The 20,835-nt window shown below is 37.7% G+C and overlaps 1 protein-coding gene across 3 annotated transcripts in view; it reads right to left on the bottom strand.

Annotated features, from left to right (window-relative positions):
* The window catches only part of LOC124138937 (putative E3 ubiquitin-protein ligase UNKL), a 28,645-nt gene extending 9,954 nt beyond the window's left edge, over positions 1–18,691 (bottom strand). For 2 of the 3 annotated variants that reach the window (XM_046505850.2, XM_046505859.2), the window contains exons 1-12: positions 18,578–18,691; positions 18,265–18,474; positions 16,325–16,596; positions 11,015–11,150; positions 10,368–10,485; positions 9,314–9,398; positions 7,254–7,402; positions 6,800–6,898; positions 4,759–4,920; positions 2,605–2,878; positions 1,223–1,521; positions 390–617 (exon numbers count right to left, since the gene is read on the bottom strand). In XM_046505850.2, the coding sequence (XP_046361806.2) occupies positions 390–617; positions 1,223–1,521; positions 2,605–2,878; positions 4,759–4,920; positions 6,800–6,898; positions 7,254–7,402; positions 9,314–9,398; positions 10,368–10,485; positions 11,015–11,150; positions 16,325–16,596; positions 18,265–18,474; positions 18,578–18,633 (2,088 nt within the window). In that variant the 5' untranslated portion in view covers positions 18,634–18,691. The remainder of the gene's footprint in view (positions 1–389; positions 618–1,222; positions 1,522–2,604; positions 2,879–4,758; positions 4,921–6,799; positions 6,899–7,253; positions 7,403–9,313; positions 9,399–10,367; positions 10,486–11,014; positions 11,151–16,324; positions 16,597–18,264; positions 18,475–18,577) is intronic. The other variant, XM_046505868.2, reaches the window with a different exon arrangement.
* Positions 18,692–20,835: the final 2,144 nt, after the last annotated feature.

The raw sequence follows: 20,835 nt of genomic DNA, 5'->3' as shown, positions 1-20,835 counted from the left end.
TGATGCAAACTAACCATGAATCATAACCAAGGCAAATTCACAAATGCCTTAAACAATATAACATGGAGGGGCAACCCATGCGCCTATCGATTATTGGTTAGGTTCTCTTTGCATTTATGAAGCCTACTTATAGGGTATACATTTAGAGACAAATGACAAACCAGTGACCCATGACATGCATGTTTTTGTTAACCCCAAACTGGACTTCCTCCTCTGTCTACTCAGTAGCCATTATGGGCAACCAATTCCCATTCCAGCAGTTGGGGAGTAAATACATCCTATTCTACCCCAGTGTACTTTCCTGGACTATGATCTAATAAAAGCACTTGTTTAACCACACAATGACTGATTGTGTTGTGCTGCACCCAGGAAAGAATTCATCCACTTACACATTTAGCTTGTGTGTACACGCCTTCCCAATCGGCCAGCTTGGCCTTTGTGACGATCAGTTCTTCTCGGAGTCGCTGTATTTCCGAGTTCTGTGTACAAGTCAGAGAGGATGACGACAACATCGGCGACTGTGGACCTGTGCTACGTGGGGACATTGAGTTGACATCGCTGTAGGATGCACTGGACAATTTCACCGTGTTAGAGTAATTAAGGAACGGAGAAGAGGACTGAAAAAGAAGAAAACAGAACTTAAATTGAAACTCTCTAGACTGGCAAAAATCATTGTTTGAGAAAGTTCAAGTGAACGAGATTTGCAATATTTGGTAATATTCAAGTCTTGTCATGGATTCATTAAAGTTATCAAAGCTGGTACTGAGGTATTGAAAACCTCTTTTACCATCGCTGACCTGCTTAGAGGCCAATATCAGGCCTCTGTCCCCTTAAGTTTTTGAGAAGATTTTCAAATATATTTAAAAAAAATCAAAGATGGCTTATTGAAATCCCAATTTTGATGCTCAGAACAAACTTCACTCCTTTTTAGCAACAAACATCCACATACATTTTAAACTAAATCCTTAAAGCAAAGTGGAAAATGTAAAAAGCTTATTGACAACAGTGACGACAGACAACTTGCAAGAACATGAAGATATGGCTTGCAAGGATTAAAAAATAATATCACAATGTTGAACAAAATAATTAATTTACCTAAATTTGCTTGTCAATGAGCACATAGTCTGCAATCTGCGTAACTCCTGGCATAAACCTGGGCTCTAAGTACATCAACTATTTCACCTACATGCCACCATGTCTAACATACAGCTTCCTAGTTTACCTGTTGTCTGCCTTGCTCTGTGGAGTGGTCGTGCTTCTGAACCTGCAGAGGCATCATGGAGTGGGGGAAGCTCCCGAAGGGGGAGGGTGGAGACTGAGACAAGCTCCCAACGCTGCCCCGCTGCTGAATCGTGCTGGGTGGGATCCCTATGGGCCCCGATGTCGTGCCCAGCAGGCTTGATGCTGACAGTCCTGCACTCAAGGAGCTGCTCACTGAATTTGTGTCATTATCACGGTCTAATTCCTTGTCTAGGTTGTTAATGTCAAAATCATCAAGGCTGATGTCATCTAATGCTTTCCCTGGAAATATGACAAGTAAAGGATATGAATATTTGCACATAGTAATATATCAAATTTAGATAAGGATAATCAGATATGTTATTTTATGTAAACTTGACATACCGTATTCGACGTAATAAGCGCACACAGCGATATTTGCTAATATATTGGCTTGTGAACAATCCAAATTAGCACCCTTTACGATTGATTAATGTACAGAAGACTTATTTATTCATGTATAATACAAACTCGTGTGATATATGCACCCTTAATTATGGGCAATTAGATTCTCGAAAATATATCTATCGTGTAAAATACGCACAGATTCTTCTTTTATATCATTTCAGGCTTTCAGCATAAACCAAAAGTTTACAAGCTTTCAACTCTGTTTTTTATTTCACCAAAATTATATTCTAACAGAAGCCCCCTATTTTTAATTTTGAGAGCGTTATGGGTGCTTATTACGTGGAATACGGTATTACGAGAATCTGTGAAAGATACAACATCCCTATCAGAAGTTGAGTAGTATATTAAACATGTTTTCTTTATTCCTGTTTTTCAGTGACATAGAGCTAGATACCATGGTTGAACCATGGTTGCTGTGTATAGGCCTGCAAGTAATGTCACACGACATAAGCATACGATCAATGCGTATGCTAATTTGCACTTTTAAGCTGATTTTGTGTTCCATGGAATCTAAACATATTTTTCATATCAGACTAAAGTCAAGTCTCGTTTATCCGACACTCGTTAATCCGACAATCGGCTTTATCCGACACAAATGATGGGAACCGATTAAATCAGTGCTGTTTAGACCCGTTAATCCGACTCCGACTGTTAAATAAATGGTACCTCAACACTAACTTGCAATAAGTAACATTATAATCTAGGTTAATATACAAATTTTATGAAAATATTAACAATTATGCTTGAATTTTGTACAACAAAGAAACATAAGCCATTTCAATATCCCATATCAACTTGTGGTGGGGAATAACAAAACATCCTTAACAATAGTTTCTTAATTCAGTTACTTTCTTTATTACTATGTGAAGGTCAGAAGTGCAAAACTATGTTTACGAATCAGCTGAGTTACACGCTCACCTATAACAGATTCCACGGTATCTCCGGGAGGATAGAATGCAGGAGCTAGAGGGGACATTGTAGAGCCTGTTGCCAGTGTGCGTGACTGTAGATGTGACATGACATTAGCGAAGGCACTATGTGGTACACCGCTGCCACCCATATTACCACCGTGGATGGTGGTGTTGGTGTTGAGGTTGTGGATGAGGATGAGGTTCTGTTTTCTCTTCTCCTTCTCTCCAATGTCCAGCGATGTGTCGTTCTCTATTGCTTGGAGCTGCAGGCGTAATTTGGTCTGCAATGGAAAAGCATTTATATACAGAACTGAGAAAGAAACAGAATCGACACTTCAGCTGCCTAACATTTACAATAAACTTACTAATCATCATGAATGAAGTTTGACTTTATACCCAGTGGCTTACATACAATGCGTCTTGTTTCACAGCCCCACACAGGCTGGTTCCGTGTCAATCACATAAGCTCATCAGCCTTTTCAACAACAACAAAAAATTGCTTAAAATGATACAGGTACCTTCTAATTTGCATTTGTTCATAACCAATTTACCTCTATTAAATTCAATGTGAAGTGGTACACTCTGCCATCATGTGACCATCAGATGGTTAACATCATTGTACTGATTGACATTTGGACATCCTCAGATGAAGTTTTGGAAACTGACCTTACCAATGAGTTTTTGATGTTACCAATCATAATCAAAGGGAGATAAGCCAAATGTTTAACCCTTTCAAGTTTGAAATGTTTTCATTACAGGTCACTTTTTACAGGTTAATCAGATATATCTTCCAACAGTGCATTCAAAATTAGTTTTTAGAACTGAAGAACCTGTTTTTTGAACAAAGTACAAAGGTTTCAAATGGCCATAACAAGCAATACAAATGGAGAATTGATGCCAATTACCATGGTACCATCAAGCCGGACATACACAAGCAAGGAAGAAAAAAAGCAAAAGGATCATTCATCAAGTTACAAGAAACCGAACTATATCTTTACCGCTACCATGTTTGTAATAGAGCTAGATGAAACAGCCCAACATTGCATATGGAGGATATACACTTAGAAAATATCTGGGCATAACGCAATGAACACACAAAACCCGAGTAATGAAGACATAATGTTGATAATGATTAGCATAACTTGGAAAAATATGTCAGCGCTCTACATGAGAATACATGAATAGTATTTTGTGGTGGTGGGTAGTATGGTAGCGTGTGCAAAATGTGTGGAGCCTATTTTTGGTGTTCCCTGATATGGCTGGAATACTGTAAAAAGCTGCATAACTCCAAACTCACTGCAAACATTGTGGTGGTGGTGGTCGTAGACATTAAAAGCAACTTGATATTCAACTTTCATCATAAATTCCCAACATAATGACACCTGTCATACTCGTGTACACTAATTACATAAGTGACTTGCTTCTGATAATATTCATGTCATATTGATTATTGACATTTATTGACATTTCTTGGCAGAGCAATACAAAACATTTAATGCAAGTGAATAGTTTTCAATCCTACCAGATCTTGACTACCAGATCCATTCTAACCCTAACTCCAAATGTTATATGTCAGTTACAAACATTTACGTTGTTCTAGTTATGACAAATAATAAGTACTGTTTGGCTCCGGTGAGGTGACTTGGGAAGAGGGAGAAAAAGAGGCCAAAATGCTAAGTTTAAATTTTATACTATCATGACCATTGCAATATTTTGCACTCGAAACTCCAATGTTTTTTATAAAATCTGATTGCGACCAACAACTGTGAATAAAAGCAAATTCTGATTGGCGTATGAGCTGCCCATGTTACCATGGTTACTGTCCATGTAACATCCGGACCTAGAGTTACTAATTAAGTCAGCTTAATGTCTAAGAGTTTGATTTTACTACATTCTCAGCCATATTCCAGCAGGGGACACTAACAATTTCACACATAGGACCAATTTGGGGAAGCAATCAGAGTCTCATTCAACAGAAGCCCACCCCTTAACCACTGGACCATTCCACTGCTCCTGAGGTGGTTGAACTCATGGGTATCAAAATATACCCTGGGTAAAAAACGATGTCAAGAATGACCACATCATCCTCGATCTCCTTGTTGCATTTTATGATTGTTACTATCCAAAAACATGATTGTGAAACTATGATCGCGAACTCTACCTGCAAGTCCTCCCGTTCAGACCCCGGTGCCTTGGGGTGGTACATCGGTCCTGACAAGTCAGAACTAATACTGCTGGACATGCTGCCTGACCACCCTTTGCCGATGGGATCAGGCAGTGGGCTGCTATTGTGATTTCTCCTACTGCCTATATAACTGTTACTCTGCAAGCAGGAGTGGAGCACGATCACAAGGTTAGTAGAAGTGATGGAAACCTAGACATGTCAGGTGTTCAAGCCAGGGAGTAGTGTGCCCAGAGTGAACACTATGCAGATGCTTGTCTAAAATCTTTCTCAAAGATCAGCACAATTTTCTCTCCATTCTTTATTGATATACTAGAATAACAGGCCCATTCATAAACATATCTTTATTTTTAGTCTGGTTTGAGTGAACGATAAAAATAGATATAAAACCAAATTACACTGTCCTTTCATGGTTGAAACAGGCAGCTGTACCACCAGTATACTACTCAGTGCCATCTAAACACTTCTGGAACCTTGCAGCAAGAGGGCTTCCCTTGCTGTGTAAGTATGCTCAGGAAAACATCACTTCCAGCTAAAAGTTAATTTAAAATAGTTTCAGGATTCAACTAAAAATATCAATGGCTTGCCCAATTGCTGTCAGTTTTTAATGTAGAACTAAAGTAAACTGTTCAAAAGACGCAGTTAGATTGGTTGTAGTTTTCCAGACAACAGAATGGTTGCATGTGTGTCCAGGGTATGTATCATAATAGAACACAGGTAAAATACACTGGATAATTCAGGATGGTCTGCAGTAGAAAGTGGAAATCTGCTTATCATTTTATTCTGAGCACGAAGAAGAAAACAAGAGACTTCTGTTCTTTTTTGGAGTTCATTTTTTCATCCTTTACAATCTCTTACAATCACTCTATGTATGACACATATACTCCTCAACAAGTGAAGTGAAGGCAACATACGTAACCCTGTGTCCCCAAATGTTTGGTGTCCTTATTCATGCTAATCACAATAACACAATGAGATATACGTCTCTTTTTTATTATTTTCTTCCATATTGATGTATTCAGAAGCTTATTTGCTGTTTAAGTATGTCGTCACCTAAAGTTGGACAACCTGATATAACGAGAAGTGTTTAGATCATGTGTAGATAACATATTGTCTAGGGTTGAATTGTACATTAAGCTCAGAATTAATGTATTTGCCTTCCCGATGTTTGATAAACACATACAACAGTGCGGCATCTGTAGCTTATTCGCTTGCTTCTACACATTTCCCTTGGCTTCAACAAACGACTTGTCCCAGGTTTTAGTGGAATCTTCATCAATAGCAATGTAAGAGTATCAGAAACGATAACCAGTTTGGAAGCAGCACATTGCACGTCTTATTGAATGAGGAAATCGGTCACACAAAACTCAGCATATGATACATTTGGTTTGCTCAGTTCCTTCTCACTATGCATGTGTTTATCAGAAGATTCCACTATCATAAAAATCAAAACAAACAGCAACAAAAAACTTGATTTGAAGAAGCATAAAACAAAAAAACAATTACATGTCATCAATTATGTCCAACAACAGGTGAGAAAATACCTTGATATACAAACCAAATTTAAAAGCACCAAACAGCAAAATAAAATCTATTAAATTTCGTTAAAATGTATACACCACAAGTAAACAGCCATGCATGATGTACAGACAAAATTGCTCAAGTGCAGGAAAGTATTTGTGATAGAAACACTGAAACTGGTGCACAAATGGACAAGGTGCAAGAATGCAAACCAATGTAACCATGGTAATGCCGGGCTGGGAATTGACAGTGTGTACAGCCATTGAACACAACACAGAGGTCATCCCAACAGAAGCCACAAATGAACTGATCCCAGCTTTGTCACAGAACTCATTTGAACCCTTTCAATCAAAAGATGTCCAATAGAGATATTGCAGCTGATCTTAAGAGCTGAGAAAAGATACAATCACATATATGCTTAGATCATACAGCAGGATCATTTTAAGCTTCTACTGGACTACAGCAAGGACCTTTAGGGAACATGAACACTTATACTTACATGATTTGATGATATGCTATTAGCTCTTTCTTTTCCTATAGGATTAGGTAATTTTCCTTGGAACGAAGATTTACCATTCTGCTCCTGGTGAATAATTGTCTAAACGAAGAAAAGGATCTTTATAATCGTTCTATTCATGCACTCTTTTGTATAATATAGACAAATATCTTTGGTCCAAAGTACATTAACTTCAAAACAACCAAGCACATTCTCTCTCTCTCTCTCCAAAACATGACCTAAATTTTTAACAAAACAGGTGAAATGCCTTTATTTTACAAAAACAAACACCATGAACATGATGAACACAATTATCAGTTTTACCCATAACATAATTTTTCAGATCTATGAGAACAATCTCACATGTATCTTCAGTTTGTGGCTACAGTATTTTAAACAAACCTCTTAATAATTTAATTCAGTTTTGAGGTTTCTTCATAAAACAGTTGTTTCTCACCTCTATTTTAAAGCTATTTTCTTCTGCAGTATTATTGTCACCATTCTTGTTACTATTGCTGGGGGGCGTGTCAGGTAAAACATTGGATAGGAACGCAGCTAGAGAGTTATCAGAGGCTGGAGTCATATCACGATCTGTTGTCATTTCATCTGCAATGTGGAAAACAGTCTCATCAACATTTCATAAGACATCAGACATGACAAATAATTCAGAAATTTCTACTGATATTTAGTGATAATGGATATGGAATGTCAACTTATGATTTCACTATATCACCGAGGAGGCATGTTGGGAAAAAAGCCTGAAGCAAACAGCACTACAACGTCTCAACCATCCATGTCACCAGCGTATGATAACACAATCGTGCAGGTCACAGTTAGTGAGACAAGGGTAAACTTGAACATCAGAAATATGTCAAACCTATAGATATTCTGAAACAGACTCAATATGCATAGATCTATGCTGATAAAATGTAGTTACTGTCATGAAAAGGAGGAAATATGTCAGCAAATTCCTGCTGATACCCTGTGCAATGGAGAGCATGTCAGACTTATTTCAGCGGATATCCTGTGCAATGTAGAGCATGTCAGACTTATTCCTACCGATACCCTGTGCAATGTAGAGCTTGTCAGACTTATTCCTACCGATACCCTGTGCAATGTAGAGCTTGTCAGACTTATTCCTGACGATACCCTGTGCAATGTAGAGCTTGTCAGACTTATTCCTACCGATACCCTGTGCAATGTAGAGCTTGTCAGACTTATTCCTACCGATACCCTGTGCAATGTAGAGCTTGTCAGACTTATTCCTACCGATACCCTGTGCAATGTAGAGCTTGTCAGACTTATTCCTGACGATACCCTGTGCAATGTAGAGCTTGTCAGACTTATTCCTACCGATACCCTGTGCAATGTAGAGCTTGTCAGACTTATTCCTGACGATACCCTGTGCAATGTAGAGCTTGTCAGACTTATTCCTACCGATACCCTGTGCAATGGAGAGCATGTCAGACTTATTCCTACCGATACCCTGTGCAATGTAGAGCTTGTCAGACTTATTCCTACCGATACCCTGTGCAATGTAGAGCTTGTCAGACTTATTCCTGACGATACCCTGTGCAATGTAGAGCTTGTCAGACTTATTCCTGACGATACCTTGTGCAATGGAGAGCATGTCAGACTTATTCCTACCAATACCCAGTGCAATGGAGAGCATGTCAGACTTATTCCTGATGATACCCTGTGCAATGGAGAGCATGTCAGACTTATTCCTGATGATACCCTGTGCAATGGAGAGCATGTCAGACTTATTCCTGCAGATACCCTGTGCAATGTAGAGCATGTCAGACTTATTCCTGATGATACCCTGTGCAATGTAGAGCATGTCAGACTTATTCCTGATGATACCCAGTGCAATGGAGAGCATGTCAGACTTATTCCTGATGATACCCTGTGCAATGGAGAGCATGTCAGACTTATTCCTGATGATACCCTGTGCAATGGAGAGCATGTCAGACTTATTCCTGATGATACCCTGTGCAATGTAGAGCATGTCAGACTTATTCCTGATGATACCCTGTGCAATGTAGAGCATGTCAGACTTATTCCTGATGATACCCTGTGCAATGGAGAGCATGTCAGACTTATTCCCGATGATACCCAGTGCAATGGAGAGCATGTCAGACTTATTCCTGATGATACCCTGTGCAATGGAGAGCATGTCAGACTTATTCCTGATGATACCCTGTGCAATGGAGAGCATGTCAGACTTATTCCTGATGATACCCTGTGCAATGGAGAGCATGTCCGACTTATTCCTGATGATACCCTGTGCAATGGAGAGCATGTCCGACTTATTCCTGATGATACCCTGTGCAAAAGGGAGCATGTCAGACTTATTCCAGCGAATGTCCTGTGCAATGTAGAGCATGTGAGACATATTCCTGCAGATACCCTGTGCAATGTAGAGCATGTCAGACATTCCTGCAGATACCCTGTGCAATGGAGAGCATGTCAGAATTTAAAGATATCAGATACATCATTCAGTAAACTAATGCTTACTTTCAACATGAGCAAATGCACAAAAAGGTCCTCTTGGGCAATAACCAGTTTGAACCATGTCATTGCATTTAGTTGACTTGTAAATCTGAAAACACAAAACAAACACACTGAGTAGCCCATTAATGAAGCATTGTTTAAAAGAATATACCATATTCAACATACCTGCCCAGTATTGAAGAAATAATAACACAATTAAACTGTTTCTGAAATTGCCTTCAGTGATTATCTACACAACTGCGATCTTCAGTCATCATCTTATCTATATCTCATTCTTAATTCTCACTAAAATATACTAATGAAAAGGCCAAATGAAAACAGGCATTAATGTTGTATGCTTATCAAATCATTCTTTCAGTTTGAAACCACAGAACATCAAATAAAATACACAAATCTTAGACAATTTGCTTTTTAAAATATTAACATAATCATTAATGAAAAAAATATAAAAAATTATTACTCACTAAAGAATCTAGCTATTTGATTGGCCAGTTGCTGTCTTGTAAAAGCTCAAACAGGTTGGTAAGCCTGTATGGATGCCATCGTATCCTAATTTTGTGGATCGATGCTCATGATATTAATCACTGGATTGTCTGGTCCAGACTCAATTGTTTACAGATCGCCATCATATAGCTGGAATATTGCTGAGTGCGGAGTTAAACAACAAACAAACAAATCATAATATTTGATGCAATGTTACTTACTTGTCAAATCATTATTGAGTTGACATATTGAAAATCTGGTGGCGGCCACAAGACGGATGTAATTGTCAAACAAAAAACCTCACAATACCACCCATCTCTTACACATCAGAGTAGTTTATTACATTATTATTTTATTTTCATCATGGTGGATGCATGACCAAAGTCGGAACCTGAGCTTCATCCCACAACACAAACTAAGACTGTCACAGCTACATATCTAAACATAGCCTGGCAGTGTATCACTGTGGAAAAGGCTGTTTCAAATCTAGCAATGCCTTCTGGGGCACGATGACACACAACCAGCCAGGTCACCAACTGTAACCACTCAATCGTATTAATTGTGTTAGTGTTACCTCAGGATGAAACTGTTGTTCTGTTCTGGTGTGGCAGTACGCACACCCGTCTCCACTCTCACACAGTGCAGGGTCACCCCACTCATCTCCATGCTTCACATTAGGACACGGTGTTGATCTGCAATGAGAAATTATACCAGGGATGTAATGACACAATGAGTGAAGGAATGTTGTCTTATGCCAAAGGAACCCTCACCATACAGCTGAAAACTACTAATCAGCAGAAATGAAAGCCAAAAACTATCCATCATTTATCTACAATCAGTTTTCACTTTTGTTTGAACAACTTATTGAAAATTTTGTTGTGCCATATCATGTAAACATAGCAATAAGGTAATCATGGTAATACAATCAGATAGTACAGTCATCCACTGTCCTCAGTTCTGGGGCAAAATACACCAGTCTCTTTTATCAACACAAAGAGATGCCTTTTCAGAGATTATGTCATCTCACCATAATACAGCTGAACTGGTGGTGCATTAAAAGGAAAAGAATTTGCAAGTACTTGCAAAAACAGAAGCACCCCCTTACCACCATTTCAAGAAAGCTCCAGAAATCTTGACCTTTTATCAATATGAAGATGTCCTCAACTCAAACTCTCCTAAACCATAAGTATCTATTCACATTTCAGTGTTCTCAACACTTACCTGTATTTCACAGATTTGGGACTTCGTCTTCGATCTCTAGAGTTATGAAACTGTGGACATGCATAGCCTTGCCTACATAATCTAGGAGGTCGTTTACACTGTTCTGTTTTGTAATTTGATAAAACATAATTTGTATCTGCAAGAGAAAAAAGAAGAATTAGTTTTGTAAGTTAACAATCAGTGACCATAATGACTAAATTAGGTATACATCGAGTTTGCCTAATTATTTTGTTGCTGCAACTTTGCACCTTGTAACAGTCCTGACAAAAGAAAAACATATTTACAAAGAACACCATTATCAAGTTTATACATGTTTAGGTGAACAACAACATGGCTAGTTCCTGTTCTTAAGGTTATCTGTCAAAATGCAAAGTATGTTTGAGTCTGCCAGCCTGAAATTGTCTCTTGCAATTGTTATCAGGTTATAGGTTGAGCTGAGAGTCAATATATTCAGAGACATTCATTATTTAGCATACTAGCCCAAACATAATTTTACTTGACTCTTGAATTGGACTGGTGGCAAAAGTCGCAGTCTGTCAAATATTTCATGTGTTGGCCTGACAAGACAGGGTTATGTTTGCAAAGGATATTTTCATTTATTTGAACAACAAGAAAATATTGACATGTTTGAGGGAAAGGAAAAGAAACTATGAAGGCTTGAAGTACTGGAATTAGATGGCGCCTAACCAGACTTGCTTACATATTCATGAACACAACAATCAAACTGCAACTACATCAAGAACCGCCTGTTGTTTACCAGGCTCAAACGTATTTGCATATTTCAATACAATATCACTAATTATACCATAATTTGTGAGGTCATAGATCAAACATCCTCTTTCAGCATAAGGTACAATTTGCCAACACAAATAAAAATTGATTTTTTTCAATAAAAATACAGTGGTTGGTTGGATCATCTTTGAAAAGTACTATGGTTTGGTTTGTTTGTTTAACGCCGCACTCAGCAATATTCTGGCTACATGACGACAGTCTGTAAATAATCAAGTCTGGGCCAGACAATCCAGTGATTGATATCATGAGCATTGATTCACGCAATTGGGAAACAACGACATGCATCAACCAAGTCAGTGATGTCGACCATCTGATCCCGTAAGTCACCTCTTAACGCAAGCATAGTCGCCATTTACGGCAAGCATGGGTTGCTGAAAACCTTTTCTAACCTGGATCTTCACCGGTCGAAAAGTATTATGACTACACATAGTTTATACACAGGTGATAACCATGTCCAAAACCTGATTACATTAACCTCACAAGATATTGCATGGGGAGAAATTAGCACTAGCCGTGAACCAGTTATGTTAATGTCAAAGTTATCTTTAAGGCCAGTAGAATTTCAAGTATTTTGCTGGGTAGTGCTATATGTTATCACTATTCGCGCTAGTAGACCTTTTTTGATAAATTTCTTTTCCTGTTACTTTGACAAAAGGACAGGACTGCTGAAATAAAACCATCACTGTGTAAAATTTGTGTATCAAAATTATTACAGAAATAATTCCTTTATGTGGAAAATAATATTTTCTTTACTTGATACATGTACGACTGAAAAAGTACCCAGAACCATTTTCAACACTTTTGCTCAAGGAAGAATTTACGTTCACTTTGGAATTACAAGTTTAGCAAACATACAAAGATAATAGGTACTTAACATGATCAACACATGTAAGACGTGAATAGATGTATCACTTCTTAATAAAACTTATCAATTAATTAAAGATGATTGTTATGAATAGTAAAGTTAACAATAGTTGTAAGACAGCTGAGTGATAGACTAGCATGAAGTCTCTGAAATGAAAACATTTTGCAGATACAAAGTTGTTAATTTATCTAAAAAATAAAATAAAAAGGAGTCCAGAGACTCTTCATTTTCAGAAACTGCAGCAATCTACTAGACTTGCCAATTGACTTTCACAGGCTGTATTGGGTATATTTGTTTCGAGGTCAGATTAGTGAGTGATGGTAGGTTGTCATGCTGCTATTACTACAGTCCTGATATATCACAACCGCAAGACCAGACACTTAGTACTAATGTGGGACGTGACCCCAGTGTGGTAAGTGAATGCTTGTACCCTTTGCCCCTTAAGGATGTGGAACCACATAAAACATCATTTTAATTCTCTGATCCCTTTATCTCCATGGCAACAGTAAACTAAATTTAAAGTTTACAGATATCAATCACACTTTTAGAAATTTGAAACTGGACCAAAAAAGGACGAACAAGACCAGAATAACCAGTTGTTTCACATTACATCCATTAACAAGTGTTCACTTACAGAAATAGTTCTTGCAAACTAACTGTAATCACCGCATGTGCCGTTAATCCAAGGCTCATCTCACGAGTGTTCGTGTATCAGAGGTCATGATGACACAACATGACCTGACATTGCACAAACACTTCTCCACAAAGGTCATCATTATCATCTACAGGCTGTTGAAACAGCAGCTTCACATGGAGACAGCATTACTGGATTCGTTCAGCTTTCAAACAAACCAGTATGCCAGTTTGCAAACGACAATTTCTGAGTCAAATGTCGGGATGCAGGATGAATCACACGTTGTTGACTGATCACCATCATCATGATCATACATAGGGTGCACATCTAGCAGTTTGTCGAGCAACAGCCTGTTCCCATCACTTCCCCTGATTCATTGTTAGACCAGAACTAATAAATTATGTACAAATAGTGAATAATGATGCTCTATTCAACTGAAATTTTACCTATTTTGAACATTTGCTAGTTTCATTTCCAAAAACTTATTTTGATATTGTTAAATAGTGGTTACCATGGGTTACCTAAAATCAAACCTTATTTTAATTTTTTTCATGTCTCTTGCATCTTCACATTTTCAAGTAACAGAAGACAAATGCAATTAGGTATTAGAGGTAGTGAAGTGCCAGTTGTTGGGCATCATATTGTTATTAATGAATGCTGCTCAAGAATAGTAATTTGTTTAGAATGCCATTTGTTCAGTCCTTAAAATATATCAACTAAAATTAGATAGTTCATACAAATCTTGAGCCAATAAATTTAAGGACCTTTCAAGGCAATGACCACACTTTTCAAGGATTAAACAGTAAGACCAAAGGGTACTATAGAAAGAACAATTCAGACATTTCTACTTTATTTCATGGTTAGAATTTGTAAATCTAAACATGCTAAATACACTATTAATATTAAATAAAAACCTAAAATATTTTAGCACACACCTGTATCATTCCCTGATATGGTCACTCATACTAGTGTATTTGGCAAATGTTAAAGCATTTTCATTGCAAATTCATAATTTCAAGTATTGTCAGTTATTGTCACAGCGCCAAAAAAGCTCAGTTCACATACATCATGTCCTAGTTAGACAGAGATGTCTTGCCCCGAAAGTATCCGGATGAGAATTGGTCTTCAGCAACCAAGGCTTGTCGCACGGTCAGGCTTGCTGACTTCGTTGATGCATGGCATCATATCACAATTGCATATATCGATGCTCATGATGTCAATCACTGGACCATCAGGACAAGCCTCCATTATTTACAGACCAATGCCATATAGTTGGAATACTGCTGTGTGCGACGTTGAACAACAAGGTCTAACAATAATTCCATGATGCTAGTGTACGGTTTGGGTCAAATTGTTCACTAATTCACCTGTCATGTTCATCACATTTCAGCATGTTATTTGAATTATCAAGCTCAAACAAAGTATTCAACTGATATAAGGAACAGTATTAGTGTATGGTTTAGATGAAGGCATTTATCTAAGAGGAACTCCAAGTAACCATGGTAACACAACCATGAAACAGAAGGAATGGGACCTAACAGAACTACTGATTCATGACATGATCATGATAATAATTGACATGTCAATCATATTCCTGACTTGTGTAATTGCAGTGTTCCGGCTGGCTTTTGAAACTGACAGTTCTGGTGGATTTTTTCAGCTCTAAAAGTTACCAGTCCTCCCTACTTTTTGTCAGTCCCAACTTTCAACCAAAAAAAACATATGAACATTGCCTGTTTTAAATTCTTTCAACATCATCATGATCATGTTCAATGCAATGACGTCATCTCTGAAGTAACGTAATTAGATCTACACGTCAACCACACAAAGTTTAATCACAAGTTTCTTCTATTTAATATTTCGTGACTAAGACTAAAGAATATATTTAACGTCGAAGGACAGCAAAATGTTATATCCTTGCACTAAAAATAGACAAGGGGAAAGCCTGATGGTAACAGACAAGCTGACTTCATTCGAAAAATATACTTATTTGAATATCACTGATGTTTTGTTCAGCAACAAAGATTTATAAGGTTCTTTACATGCCAGTCCACAGGGATTGGCATTCACATGAATTACCAGTCCAAGCCAAATTGTACCGGTACAAAAATGGTAATTACCAGTAAACAAGAACACCGTAATTGACAAGATCAAATGTCATAAAATGTCATGAAAAGAGCAAAGAAAACCCTCAGATTATTTTGTTTAAAAATGTCATTATTTCATTCCTTAGTAATAGGAAAAATTATTCTTTCTTGTCCTGGTTAATTTTTGGAAAGTATGCAAATGCATGTTCAATCACTTGCTAAAGATGCAATATTCATAGAGAAAGAGAGAACAATTAATGAACTATGTTCCTCTGAAAAGCCTGATGTATTTATTTCATCTAAATCGACCACCTTTACAATTATCAGTTGTCAAAGGCGCACAGACTTTGACAACATATGTATAAGAAGCATTTCTAATTTGGGATCCTGACTGACACTGGCAACATTACATCAAGGTTTAAAGCAGGACAAGGCTCTGGCAAGGCTCATGCCAATCAATTTTTGTCAGTGTTATCCTAATTACACAAAAAATATTGTGCTAGTTTTACACAAAGCACTATTTTTAATGTCTGGATCCAGCCTTGAAATTGGTTCCAGGCAATGGAAAAGGTTCCCTTTTATTAGTAAAAGGCAAGGAAAGGTATATATTTATGTCACTCTCACGAGCATAAAATGAGTGATAATGAATATTTTAATGATACTTTTAACACAACCCCATCATTGATGGTTACCAGGAATGGACCTCATTCCCGGTGTTCACGTGTGAAATTGATCCTGGATTTTGGTATGATAATCGAACGGTTTAACCACTTGGCTATTCTACCAGTCCTTCTGTATCCCATCTTTGACCACACTACATGTGCTATGGTTTGACCAAATCTATGGGCTTCCAGTAACATAAACAAGGGAATATCAAAATGGATAATCATCTTGATATTCCAAAAAAAATGTATAATCCTAATAAAGCTTACCATTCCACTTGGGATCTTCGGCTAATATTTTTTCCTTCTCTAGACTGCTAGGTGAAGTTGACACTTTATCTAGGACATCCATGGATTGCAGCTCATGAATATCATAAACTGGTGGCCGAACATCCATTGTTCCATGGGCAAATGCACAGTGAGGGCCATTTTTTGTACAATGTCCACGAGGATCTGTCTCATAAACACAAGTCCCTGTCTTGTAATATCTCAAGTGATATCTTCTCTCTGTGTCCCCTGCAGTCCGGTGTAGGAAAGGGCAACTGAAAACAAATGTGTTTTGTTTATAATGGTATGAGGTTAGAACTGACATCAACGAATGACAACATGTAACTGCACAATAATGGTAATCACCTAAAAAAACAATGCTCACTTTCATTAGCAAATAAACAAAGATCAAAAACATAATTGATCATGTTCACAAATCCCAATTCTGCCATATGTGACTAAAACAGTAAACAACAGACATGACAGATGAATGGACAACTTGACAAAGGGTATCAATTTTTTAGAGAAAACAAAACCCTGAAGCAATATCGAACTGTCATAAGATACTTTGGCTTTTCTTGTAGGGATGGGTAAACTAATATTCATGGTTTTCAGTGTTTGAAATTAGGACTAAAAGTCAAGGGGCCCTTGTCATATTTGATGAATGAAATATTAAATTCAAGATGAAGGAGGTCCCTTTATGAAACTGTTATACTGAAGCAGTAAACCTCAAAACACCCTCTTAATATCTAATGAGGGTGCACACACATACCACAGTCCATAAGCTTGTGTTTTTAATCCTTAATTGATGTATGTATCAAAACACATTTGACGCAGATAAGGTTATTGCTGTCGATACCCTTTAGTTGTCATTTCAGGTGCACCTGACAACATGTACTACATTTTTGTCCAAAATACTTTAATCCTGAAGCTGACAAAACACATGGGACATGGAATGCAATATTTGGTCATAAAGAAAATACATACACATATGCTTTGTCATTATCATTCACTGATGTTTCATTAAAAAACAATTGCAGATACAAAACTAAATCTTTCACAGCATTGTGCAAGTTCACATTTCCAAGGCCATGACGATATGTGTATATTGTCAAGAATAGATAACAACATCTGCTTGAAAAAAACGGGTCTCAATGTAAGGAAAATATAATACTAAACTTAAATCCCCCTGTAAGTTACACAGATCAAGAATGGCAAGGCTTGTTTCTGCAATGCACTGCATTCTCCACTGGAAAACAGTAAACAAAGGTCAAGGCCACTCGATGACCCATATTCTGGTACACTCACAGCTGATTTCCGTTTCTTCCGCTCATTATCTTCTAAATCCCGCTGACAAACATGTTCTTCTCAAGCTTCTTATATAGAGTAATACTAAAATAGTGACCTTACTACCAAAGATACACTGTTCGAAAGGCAACGTTGGGAAATCGACTTCAAAAATGATTTTGTTTGACAGTCTTCCGCGAAATATGGGAAGTGAACACAATGGAGAAACGTGCTGACATCGCAATGTGCTGATAGATTCAAGTCCTACGAGGCGATGACAGTTGACATAATACTAAAATATCGAATGATTGGATGCTTTAATGAGATTTTACATGTTTTAAGAGCCCCTGTACCCCTCAGATCACAGGAAACTTAGAGTGAAAAATTCCTATTACGACACTTTGTTGTAGTGAACCTCATCAAAATGGCCGCCATTTTTGTTTACAACATGTCAAATTTCTCATCTTCATATCCACATACAGAATGACGTATAGAACATGACAACTGTTTCAGAAAATGAACCAAACCATACCCTGGCTGAAAATACATTCCGTTCCGTCCTTTACTAACCAGTTCAGAGCCTAACTTGCAACTTTCTTTCACCAAATGCCCGTATGGCGATTTCCCACCAAAATTCAAACGATATGATAACTTACTCATCTCCATCGGGACAAATGCCTGTTGTCTCATCATACTTGGTGCAGTAAATGTCCGGACTATAATTGAAGGTCCCGTCTCTTCTCCGGACGGGTCGGCGTCTCCGTTGATTCAGAAAGTGCCAATGAAAACATGTGAATGGCCGGTGTTGAGTGCACTTGTGTTGCAGGAACAGTGTACACTGTTGAGTTCTAAATTCTTTCAGATACCTGAAACGCAATTAAATACAATATCATTGTTTCGACAACACTTTTTAGACATTGCTTCGTCATTTTCAAGACATGTCTTGCTCTAGAGACATAAGGAACTTACATGTAATGGGGCGGTTTTTCCGTTTGAGTTGGTAGAAGCGGTGCTTCCGACGGCATTTTTGTTGTTGTCAATAGTGGGTTTTACGCGCATCCATGTTGCGCATAGTGAATCACGAGTAATGATTGGTTCATAGCGGTCACATGGTCGGGACTTCCCCTTGACAGAGCTCCTCGCACCTGTCAGTACGATGTTTACATCGTGTCTATTCAAAACATCACATTCCTGAATGCGATTTTTATGATCACACAAACGTTAACACATACTGTCATCAAAATCATCAGTAACCGATTTGAGTTTAAAGTCTGATGATTGTAAGGCAACTATGAAGAACGGTACTATTTTTTAAGAGGGTAAATAATGCCGTTAACATTACGGGATTTCATCCTGTACATCAAGGAAGACCTTTAAATTCTATTCCATTCTTTTTCTTTAAAAAAACGCGTAAGTAGAAATATTTGAGATATCGCACGAAATATTCATTACAATCTATCTTTGCACATAAGACAACAAACAATCCAAATTATATAATGGTATGGAAGAATAGCCAGTCTGTCAAACAAATACCTGTGAGTATAAGTATTACCAATTTCCTAATATATATATTTTTATTTGAGTAATCAAGATTAACACCCTCATAGGATCCCGCTTGTGTCTATATTAGGGTCATCTGAAATTATATTGATGACAAAAGCTCTAGAGTCCGTATTGGACACTTCAATGGATTGGGTTGTCACGGTCACATCTTTGGCACACACAAAAAAGGAACAAGAATAATAGGTTTTCGTTCACTAGAATACCACGAAATGTGTTTAACTGATATGACCCTGTTGACCAAACATCTTACAATCTGAACTTGAAAAACAAGTTTTGAAACTCTATCAACATGTGTACTTGCTTCTCATATTTCAGGGGGCGGTTGGGTAGCCTAGAGGTTAAAGCGTTCACTCGTCGCGCCGAAGACCAGGTTCGATTCCCCAGATGGGTACAATGTGTAAAGCCCAGTTCTGGTGTCCCCCGCCGTGACATTACTGGAATATTCTAAAAGCGGTGTAAAACCATACTCACTCACTCGTCCTATCGCCGGCGTTTCTAGTGTATACTACCAATCTCACACAAATGCACATATTGTATTCTTGAACATTTATACAAGATATAATTCATCTGACGAGTCATCAATTAATAAAGTACTTTCACTCACCTTTGTTTAAAAACATTTGGTAAGTGTAGGACATAGGCCATATGGTCTCAGTGTCGGATAATTTAGAATATGTTAACTCCCTGCTTTCATGTGATAAGCTCAATTCTCCTTAATGTTGTGGTGAGGTAAAGTTAAATAGGGTTTAAACGTCAGTTCAAGAATATTGCACTTATAGAGCGACGTGCATGCGCGCGCGCGTGTGTCTGCTTGTACTCGTCCGGACTACTGCCGGTTTTATAATGCTAATCCACTTAGATAGCATGCTTCAGTTTAACATGGATGCCCCACTGAGACACAGTATACTGACTTCGTGCCGACAAGTCCTTCTTTTATCCCCTTATGTCGAGCACCAGCCAGGGTATCAACAAGTACCATCTCAAGTTAACGTCTTTTGGTATGAGGCGACAGAGGATCGATCCGCTGACCTTCCGCTCTCCGGACAGACCCTCTATCCCCTACACCACGGAGGCGGTCCTTTAATGTTGTAAGTTGTGGAAAAAAAATACAGAATGGTGGGAGATATTAAAAAAAAGAAAGATTCATCTCATGAATGCAAACGTTTATTATAGAGGCGAATAACTTGATATATGTGAACAATTCTAAAAAATGACACGAGATGCAATATTTAACAACAATATTCGTCACGGGTCAGGTGAACGTTTTTTTTGTGATTGATATTTTATTTCTGAGTCCCTGTTAAAGATAAAACCAGACACCCAGAGAAGTGCCTGGGGCCGTTAAGAAAAGATATACACACAATTTTAGAAAACACAAGCAAGGTTATTACATGAGTTTCAGCAGCTATTGCTATGCAGAATCATACTGTTTGTTACATTGATATTAAGGGTGTGGATATTATGGACTCCGATTTGATAATAGTGATTTGATATAATCCTGTGGATAATTCTGAACTGAAATATCTCAATTTGGTATCTTAAGTATTCTTACGTGATTTTACAGACAAATATTATCACTCTAACTCAGCAAGAATGCATTCCTCCCACTTATTTTTAATTTGTGGTGAGTGCCAGATTGATTCAACATAAAATAGTAAGAATTT

Source organism: Haliotis rufescens, unplaced genomic scaffold (genome assembly GCF_023055435.1).
Source record: "Haliotis rufescens isolate VD_foot unplaced genomic scaffold, xgHalRufe1.0.p SCAF_40, whole genome shotgun sequence".
In the NCBI taxonomy this organism is placed as follows: Eukaryota; Metazoa; Mollusca; class Gastropoda; order Lepetellida; family Haliotidae; genus Haliotis; species Haliotis rufescens.
Note: the sequence above shows the minus strand (reverse complement) of the source record. Positions and strands in the feature narration are given on the sequence as shown.